The following is a 10,000-nucleotide window of genomic DNA, read 5'->3' as shown; positions in this document are numbered from 1 at the left end:
TAGGTGAGGACAATTAGACTGCAGTCATTGTAACAATCGAACAGTCGACTACTGTTGCACCAGCTGTGTAAAAACATCCACTTAGTCTCGGACACTGTTGCAACTTCTTAAAACACTTCGGTGTAACCTTACCGCAGTCAGGTCAAAGTTGTCGTCTGGACTTGGCTTTCAATGAGCCGAAACCAACCGTTGAGCCTGTGAAAATTATCTAGTAATCTGACCAAACTAGATAAATGGGTATGTTTTCTCATCTTGGGTCACTGCCATTACAACAAACATGCTAACCACTCGTCGTCCCCGACATACAATTATGTCTTACAGGTGGAGTCGGGAGTAAACGGCACTTTCTGAGCTCGCATCCAACTACTACTACGGAGGTGGTCTACCCAACAGCCAGCAAACTACTTCAACACAGTGCGACTCCAGCCTTCCACATCTCCCGCCAATAGCACCAGCTCATAAATGATGCGCAACAGAGGACGGTTAAAGCAACACATCTATCATCTCATCGCCCATCTGACGGATCACAATAGAACGCTTAGTGATCACAACCGAGATGGGGTACTTTTCTGTTGTTTCTTTCCTACCTTATTGGAGGCAGCCTTGGCCGACATTTTGATCTCCTGCTCGCTCCCAGAGCTGCAAGTTTGCTGTTGTAAATGATCACCGCCACCAAAGCGCAAAAGATTCCAAGTCCTGGCCCAGCAGCAGCAACCGCGCCGGGCACCACAAGTTTATTTTCTCGGGACGCTGAAAGACATGACAACGAAATCCTCCAGGACAGCTCAAAAGTTCATAATGTTGCGCTGGTCACTGTTTCGCCAGTCAAAGTATTTATCCTTGATGATTCCTCGGGATACTTTGTCCGGAAATGTTCGATCCACCCCCAAATGCTTGTTTTTGTTCTTGTACGAGTCCTCAAGTCTCAAGTGTATGGATGGGAAACCGATGTCCTCAGCGATCATGTGGATATCGCTGTGCTACGCTTGCTATGGTACACTCTCTCGCTCTTACGCTTTACCCTCTCCAAGCAACAATCATGACATGTCTGACTGGAATAGACCATTGTATTTCTGTGGGGGTGGCACAGGCTGGAATCCAGGGCAGCAGTCACGATCTCAGCTAAATCTTCCCAATAAACATACCGAACAATCTTGTCCGTGGGAAATTTAGGTCACTCTGACTTATCACTACTGGTGGGTTAGTGTGCAGTTTGTTCGAGCCACCGTCGGGGTACATGCGATTTAACTGCCCATAGCGCGTCTCCCGTGGCCAGCTTGCAGATTTTGGTCCTGGGATAGACGGAGATGTCGGGATGGTTTTGTTAATGCACAAGTTTACCACGTTCACTACTGCTCTCAGCCAGAAGATCCCACTGTCAGCGGATGGCGGATGCGCGTCTCATGTTCAGATTTAGACAGTCTAGTCTAACTTTAGTTTGCAGATAATTAATTTGTACCTTCGATAGTGCGAAAGACATAAAGAATGCATTATATCAAGCAGATGTGGTAGCCATGGATGGGTTATGGGTTAAGGTCAGCAGTAGCTGTTCTGTAATCTGCACTCAAATCATCCATTTCACTTGTTCATTTATTGAAACCCTTTTAATAGATTATTAAAATTTCTTGTTAATGGGTTGGCATATCAGACTGTAATAATGTGTTTATTAAGGCCAAATAATAGCGCACTACACTTTCACAAGTAGTCTAAGTGTGACTATTAAAACCATGGCTGTGTGAAGATCAGACCATGACTTGTTTATGTATGACTATTAAGTATTGTAATGTATGTGTTATGTACAGTATGTCTATTACTCTGTCTGTATCACTGCCCTTGTCTCCATAACTAACCTCAAGTTCTACTTTCAAATGACATCAGGCAGCCCAAAAAGCACGTCCTCTATTTCAAACCTAACTTAAGACTCCAGGTTGTGGTAACAACTGACCACGGAGGAAACCACACGGCGCTCTGCTGTCTTACAGACGGCTTCCTATGGTTTTCCGGACCCCCACCCACAGGATGTCAGGGACCATAGAGCTCTGCTTCACATTGTTTAAAAGTAAACAACAAAGTTCTCACCTCTCATCCCTCAGTAAAAAATATAATACAATAAAATATAATATATATGTAATAAAATATAAAAATATACATATATAAGTAATATATATAAATATAACAGGACAGCGTCTGTTCCTATCTTGGTCTCTTGGCTTCACCAAAAGAGCAGAGACAGCTCTCTCTACCCAGAGAGCCGCCATCAATCCATCACTAGGCAGTTTTAGCATCTTTGTCCATAAATCGTGAGAAACTGTATAGGCTTCCATGTGAGCTCATTGTCCAGCCAGCGGAGAGGATGCCACATTAGGAGGTTTCTGCTTTAAAAGTAGAAACATTAGCACACAGTAAATGTTGACCGCCTAACATCTCATTTAGAGGGAGATAATATCTTACTCAATAGAGGGAGGAGGGGAATAGGCAGGAGAATGCTAGAGGAAATGCCTGTTGCCCTGTTTACGACGCCGTTATTCCGTCAACAACATCCACAAATTACAGCCAACCATCAAATCAGATTTACAGTCTGCAGTTTTCCAGAAAATTACTTCAGGATGGAAGACCTCTTCAGACTCACAGACACAGCACAGACCAGACAGGATTCAGAACTTTGACACAGTAATGCTTCACTCCATCTTAATAACACAGAGAGAGAGAGAGAGAGAGATACACACACACACACACAGAGAGATACACCACAAACGTATCTTTCTAAGCAATTACATTTTATCAGTACAGACTGTGCATCCCTCCTCCTGCTCCGGGCTGCAGAGAGATCTTGTGCGATAAAAGGGAACATCACGTCCAGATCGGACTCCCTGGGTCTTCCCCCGGTCTTGTGATCCCAGCGTGCGGCCGGAGAAGGCCAAGGTGGAGAGGTGTGGACCAGAGTGGTGGTCACCGGGGTTAATTACCAACAGGCATAATCCCGCTAAAGCAAGAGCACAATGCTGGCTGCCAGGCCAACCCTCGGGGGAAGGGGAGGAGGAGATGAGGGAGAGGAGGGGGGCAAGCAAAGGCGAGTAGTGGGGTCTCACTGAGAAGATCAAGGAGCGGGTTTATCATAAGCAGGCCAGACTTCAGAGGGAGACGGACAACCAGGTCGGGTTCTTCCTGAGCGGCTGCTTTTGTTTAGAGAGCAAAGCGAGTGAGAGAGCCACGGGTTGGATGGGCTGACGGTGTTTTAGGACGTCTGCTTGAGATGCTGTGGGATATCTAGTCCACTCGACTGTTGGGAGATTGCGGCCAAACCATAACAGACAGCAGACGTGCTGTGGAACTGATTGAAAGGAGGCCAAATTCAGCAGAGGAAGAGACCAGATGAGGCAGGCAAGGATCTAAATTAATGCACAAATATGACATCTATTTACTCTGCTTTAAAAATAGCTTGGCACTAATTTGGTTCGCGTGTACGTGCGTGTGTGTGTGTTTGTGTGTAAATGCACGTGTGCCTGTGTGTGTGTTTATGGCTGTGTGAGTGTGTGTGTGTTTTGCACATGTAAGTGTATAATTGTGTGAGTAGGTGTATGTGTGCGTGTGTGTGTATGTGTGCGTGCATGCATGCGTGCGTGTGTGTGTGTGTGTGTGTGTATGCGTGCTTGTGTGTGTGTGCTTCATCTGGATAAATATCCCATATGGTTGGTAGCATAATGAGCATGATTACCACATCTCTCTCTCAGTGACGATAAACAACTGGCTCTGCTTCAGTGGGCCCAACAACAGCAGCAGCATGTGCAAGCTGGGGCTCTGACACTATTCAAAGAAACACACACATACCTTAACACACACACACACACACACACACACCTGAACACACACACACACACACACACACACACCTGAACACACACACACACACACACCTGAACACACAAATAGACACCTGAACACAAACACACACACACACACACACACATCAACATTATCAACACACACATGCCCTCAGAAGACCACAAACACACGTTAGTTAGTGTGTGTCCACACATACATACACAAATGTGTGTATGCACTTTCACTCCCCTTAACCGAATTACACAAATGAACACACTTCAACGCTATGAACAGATACACTATATAATGCACACCTAAACAACCATACATCCATAAACACACACACACACACACACACAAAGGCATCCAGTTCTATTTCTGTTTTGTTCCACTTCAGCATGAAAAATACAATAGTTAACAGAAGGCAGTACTGTAAAGGTACTAAGGTGTCTTTAGACTTGAGGACTCGTACAAGTAAAAAAATACTGCTTGTAGAAATATTGTTTCTGTAATAGAAATAGTTTTAGCCACTGTACTGGTATTAGGACTTCATGTGTACACGAAATCCATAACAGGTATGATGCATTGCTTAAATAAAACAATATGCTGGAAGATTGTGCAGTAAAAGTATTAAAGTTAAAAGTTTAAACACCTCTGAAAAAGAAAAAAAGGAAAGAAAAGCTACTGGATAACAAATAAAGGGCACACATGTTCTAAATGCTGCTACAGAGACTAAACCGTAGTGGTAGAAACCCAGCTATTTGTGATCAAATCATGGACAGTACCAGAGATGAGTGGCGGTCTGTCGTCCTCCAGCGCATTTTGCGGTCGGCATCCAGCAACGAGGAAATCAAAATACTCAGCATTCTGGAAGTTTGTTTTACGCAGGCACGCAGAGGCCAAGACAGCTTAATATAATCCAACACAACCGTAAGGTGCTAGTCCAGAGACAGTATGCCAAACAAAACAACAAATATGTCTGTGGAAGAGGAACACACACAACACAAGAACCAAAAGGACAGCACTGTGATCAGTCATTCAACTCCTGGGTAATTATATGGAAGTGGGAAAGGGAGAGAGAGAGAGAGAGAGAGAGAGAGAGAGAGAGCAGAGGGGGAAAGGAATGAGGGGGAGAGAAGAGGGGGAGAGGAGAGGAGAGCGAGTGAGTGAGAGAGAGAAAGAAAGAGAGAGGATAACAGTGACAGTATAAATGTGATCAAAGGCAGCTTTGTCCTGCATGGCTGCTCTCAGTGACTACGTGGGACACCCAGGAGCAAGCGAGAGAGACAGAGAAAGAGAGAGGGAGAGAGAAACAGGATAGAGAGAGGGAGAGGGATAGAGAGAGGGAGAGAGAAACAGGATAGAGAGAGGGATAGAGAGAGGGAGAGAGAAACATGACAGAGAGAGGGATAGAGAGAGGGAGAGGGACAGAGAGAGGGAGAGCGGGAGGGATAGAGAGGAAGTGAGCAGGCCAGAGCTCAGGTGTGCTCATGAAAGAGCAGGCAAACGGAAAACACTCCTCCCATCCCACAGCCCTCTGGGAAAAAAACACGGGGGGGTGGGGGCTTGGGCACATGTGATGCGAGCCAGACAAGGTCGGGGTGCAGGACGTGGTGTGAGTGTATGTGTGTAACCGAGAAAGAGAGAGGAAGAGTGTGAGAGTGTATGTGTGTGTGGGTGTGTGTGTGTGTGTGAGTGTATGTGTGTAAGCGAGAAAGAGAGAGGAAGAGTGTGAGAGTGTATGTGTGTGTGTGTGTGTGTGTGTGTGTGTGTGTGTGTGTGTGTGTGTGTGTGAGCTTAGAGGCTGAGATGGCAGGAGGAATTGACTAACAGGCCTTGCGGATACTTAGATCACATGATCCACCCCCAGCAGCCAACCCTACAACACTCAGCCCTGTGGATCCCCTCACACACACACACACACACAGACAGACACACACACACACACACACACACACACACACACACACACACATACACTCTCACACTCTTCCTCTCTCTTTCTCGCTTACACACATACACTCACACACACACACACACACACACACACACACACATAGACCCACACACACACACACACACACACACACACACACACACACACACACACACACACACACACACACACACACACACACACACACACTGTCAACAGGGAGAGCACACCACTTGATATTAAGTGTGAATATTTAGTGAATGCCATAACAAGCAGATTAGTGGAGTAAATGATCATGGGTCTATCCGTGTCTCTGTGATTCATGCAGCAGCAGCAGCTCCCTCTGCGCTGTAAATCAACAGACGGCAGAAGTGTTTTCTAAAACACCAAACGTTTCCAAACAGGCCACTGAGACAAGAGCACGGCTGCTGCAAAACCCAGTGAGACTTCCTTTTCTCTGCCTTTCCTCGAACCTCTTTAAAGGTATGGGATTAGAATCATCTATAAAGCACGTCTTTATTTTTATCCTCGGAGACAAATATAACAAATAGAAAAGTGTCCAAAATAGCACCTCTGTCAAGAGACGTCGGTGAGGAACACTGTGAAGTTGGCATCTGGAGAAAATCCCTATGTTTGGAGGAGAACCAGGGAGGGGGGAAGGAGAACTATGAGAACCAGGGAGGGGGTAAGGAGAACTATGAGAACCAGGGAGGGGGGTAAGGAGAACTATGAGCTGATCAACATCAGAGAAGCTTAGGCCTGAACCTTTAGCAGCTAAAACAACAGTTCAGAGAGAGATGGCGAGAAAGACAGAGAGAGAGAGTGAGAGAAGTAAGTAGAAAGACAAGCAAAGAGGGGTCAGAACTCAGAGTTTAGGCCTGCACCTTGAGTTGCTAAAACAACATTTCAGAGAGATAAATAGATGGATAGATACACAGAGAGGGGGGGTGTGACAGAGAGAAGGAGAAAGAGAAGAAAAAGGGAAAGAAACCTTAGGTCAAAGCCCAGAGCATAGTTCCTGCCAGCAGCTGGCTTTGATAAGTTCTCCAGTTTGTTCCCCACATAGTGACCTTCTCACTGATTCAGTTAACAATCCCCAATAACCCCCAAGATGTTTTCCCCAAAGTGTGTGTGTGTGTGTGTGTGTGTGCCTGCCCATTTGTGTGTGTGTGTGTGTGCCTGCGCATTTGTGTGTGTCTGTGTGTGTGTACCTGCCCATTTGTGTGTGTCTGTGTGTGTTTGTGTGCCTGCGCATTTGTGTGAGTGTGGGTTTTCCAGTAATGATACAGCCACTTTGGGAGAGGGGATGATTGGAATACAGGGGTTTGTTATTTTGAAAAGATATTCTTCGCTGGAAACAGTTTCTTGTGGCTACAATTTGCTGGCAGGAGGGTTTTGTACAAAGACAGGAAATAAATGTCAAACTGAGAACTGAGATGATTGGAGATCTTTTGGATTTCTTAACCTTTGAGGAAAATGCCTCCTATCTTAACTAGGGTGGAACATGCCTAATTTCCTAACTAGGGTGAAACATGCCTCCTTTCCTAACTAGGGTGGAACATGCCTCCTATCTTAACTAGGAAAGAACACACCTCCCGGGAGTATAAGCAAGAAAGATAGCTTGACAGATGACAGATAGACTGATAGATAGAGAAAAAAACAAGGAGAGAGAGAGAGAGAGAGAATGAATCCAGGTTAAAGGAGAGCATACACGTGGGTGTTGGATAACTGCCGGTTGGGTTCTCTCTCTCTCTCTCTCTCTCTCTCTCTCTCTCACTCTCTGGCCATCTTCATCTGGGCTGCATTAGAAAAATGATCAGTGATTTTTATCTGGCTTCCCGAAAAAGCTTTATTGCCTCTGGAATGTTCCGCCTTAACTGAGGCCCTCCCAGGACATTCTGCCTGTTTATGAAGCTAATGACGGACAGTTGGAGGTGGGGATGGGGAGGGGAGGGTGGTGTAGAGGGGTGGGGGTCACAAAGGGATTTGGAAGTGGGGTGGAAGGGGTGGGGGGGGGGGTCTGATCAGTGGGTTAAGGTGGGGAAGAAGGCTTGGGGGGAGGGGGTCGCAGAAACGGATGGAAGGGCACAGATCAGGTTACACACACACACACACACACAAAGCTTCTTTTGAAAGATCCAGGAAATTATCTGGAGTTAATAGAGGTGGAGGGAGAAATGGAGATGAAGAGAGATGGAGGACTGAGGAACTCACTGACTGAACAGTGTGTCTCTTAGGGACTGCAGAGGTGAAAAAGAAGAAGAAGAGGAAGAAGAAGAAGAAGAAGAAGAAGAAAAAGGAGAGATTTATGGAGATGATGAATGAAAACATTGAGGCAGCAGAGGAAGAGGAAGAGGAGATAGAAGAGGACACAAAGGATTGACGTTTCCGCATATTCGACACCTAAATTCATGGCCTTGCATTTCACCTGCGTCCACCCTATCTTTCTCTCCTAACCTGGCTATGAACTAAGACGGCCCCTTAACTGATCCATGCAGCACTTGAGTTTTTAATTCAGTTAATGTTTGCCTCTCTGCCTGATGCATTTGTGGGCCTGGCCTAGCTTGTCCATCTGTCTGACTGTCTGTCTGTCTTCCTGTTGCCTCTCGCTAACGCACAGCTCAATCTGCGATTGCAGGCGGACGCCAGAGACCTATGGCCTCAGTAAACCTGTCACAGCAGCTAGTTATGGGGCTGCTGCTCCAATCCAGGAGATTAGATGGAGGTGCCATCAATCAACCTCTGCCAGCAAATAAAAAAATAAACACACAGAGAAATGTTTATGTGTGTTTGAGAGATGTGTGTGTGTGTGTGTCCTTGTATGTGTGCATGGGAACATGTGTGAGAAGGAGACTATGATTGAGTGTATAGTTTGTGTGTGTATGTAGACATACAGTTTAGTAGTGTGTGTGTGTGTGTGTGTGTGTGTGTGTGTGTGTGTGTGTATGTGTGTGTGTGTGTGTGTGTGTGTGTGTGTGTGTGTGCCTTTATTATCTATAGTCTATAGCTGTAAAGTCAAATCAGGTCTCTGTGTTTCTCTTTTTTTCTGTCACTCTCTCCCCCTCTCTCTCATATTCCCCCTCTCTCTCTCTCTCTCAATCCTTCTCTCACTCTATCCCTCTCTCTCGCTCTCTCTCTCTCTCTCACTCTCTCTCTCTCACTCCCTCTCTCTCTCTTTCTCTCTCAGTCCCTATCTCATTGTTTGGCACTCCAGAGCAGGGGGTGAAATGAAAGAGTGTGTTTGTGTGTTTGTCTTACCCAGGTATGAAAATAAACAGGCAGATTGCCCAGGTAGTGCAATTACTTTCTGCAAACTCCACCACACACACGCACACGCACACGCACACGCACACAGACACACACACGCGCGCACACACACACACACACGGACACGCACACACACACACCGCCCCCCCCCCCCCAGAGCACAGAACCAGCAGCTCTGAGCTGAAGTGCACTCACTCCGCCCACTCCAACTGTGATGTTTTAAATTAACCATGCACACACTCACACACAACACACACTCAATATTCACACGTGCACATACACATGCTCATTTATGTGTATGAAGAGAGTATAAAGCTCATTGAAAAACAGAGGGAGAGGGAGAGAGAGAGAAAGAATGAAGGCAAAAAAACTCTTTCATCATGTTAAACGAAAAAAGACCAAAGGCAGCAGAGTCATTATTATTCCACATGTCGGAAATCAAAGATATCCTTTTATTGTGTGATCTACTTCCCTGACAGTAGTCCATGGTGGAGGCATCAGACATTTGTCTCCTGTAATGAATCCAATGCTCTGAAACTGGCATGAGCAGCAGTTCCAAGGAAACCCAACAATTCAACCCAATTAGCCGCGGCACCAGATAATGAGTCCCAGGGAATGAGTTTATGACTCTGGGTCGAGCGCAGGCCCAGCTAGAGCTATTCACTGGACTAACACATCTAATCCTGCTGCTAGTGGGGACCCGTCAGGCTCTCAAAGGGGCCGCATGGCTGATGGAGGAAGAACATATCCGGCTCTTTCATATATTATATCATATATGGGCCGTGTATATATGGGACCTATGCATTGTGTGTATATGGGACTTATATAGTATTTATATACAGTATATTCACCATATAAATACAGTGATACTCAATACATGCAGTTCAAAACCTCACTAGTTAATTTTTTTGCCATTCACTCTTTCAGAAAGACTATAAATGTGAGGTCTTGTATGAGAACAATATGTGTAAATTG

The 10,000-nt window shown here is 45.7% G+C and overlaps 1 protein-coding gene across 12 annotated transcripts in view; it reads right to left on the bottom strand.

The window, feature by feature from the left end:
- The window catches only part of tjp1a (tight junction protein 1a), a 165,505-nt gene that overhangs the window by 80,351 nt on the left and 75,154 nt on the right, over window positions 1–10,000 (bottom strand). The window contains exon 1 of one of the 12 annotated variants that reach the window (XM_042710788.1): window positions 4,608–4,898. The exons of 9 other annotated variants lie outside the window; for them this stretch is intronic. In XM_042710788.1, coding sequence (XP_042566722.1) covers window positions 4,608–4,688 — 81 coding nt within the window. In that variant the 5' untranslated portion in view covers window positions 4,689–4,898. Of the gene's footprint in view, window positions 1–132; window positions 560–587; window positions 1,121–4,607; window positions 4,899–10,000 lie in introns of those variants that run through there. 2 more of the 12 variants (XM_042710789.1, XM_042710792.1) reach the window with 2 other exon arrangements.

Source organism: Clupea harengus, chromosome 20, assembly GCF_900700415.2.
Source record: "Clupea harengus chromosome 20, Ch_v2.0.2, whole genome shotgun sequence".
In the NCBI taxonomy this organism is placed as follows: Eukaryota; Metazoa; Chordata; class Actinopteri; order Clupeiformes; family Clupeidae; genus Clupea; species Clupea harengus.
The sequence above is the reverse complement of the archived record's forward strand: the minus strand, read 5'-3'. Positions and strand labels throughout refer to the sequence as shown.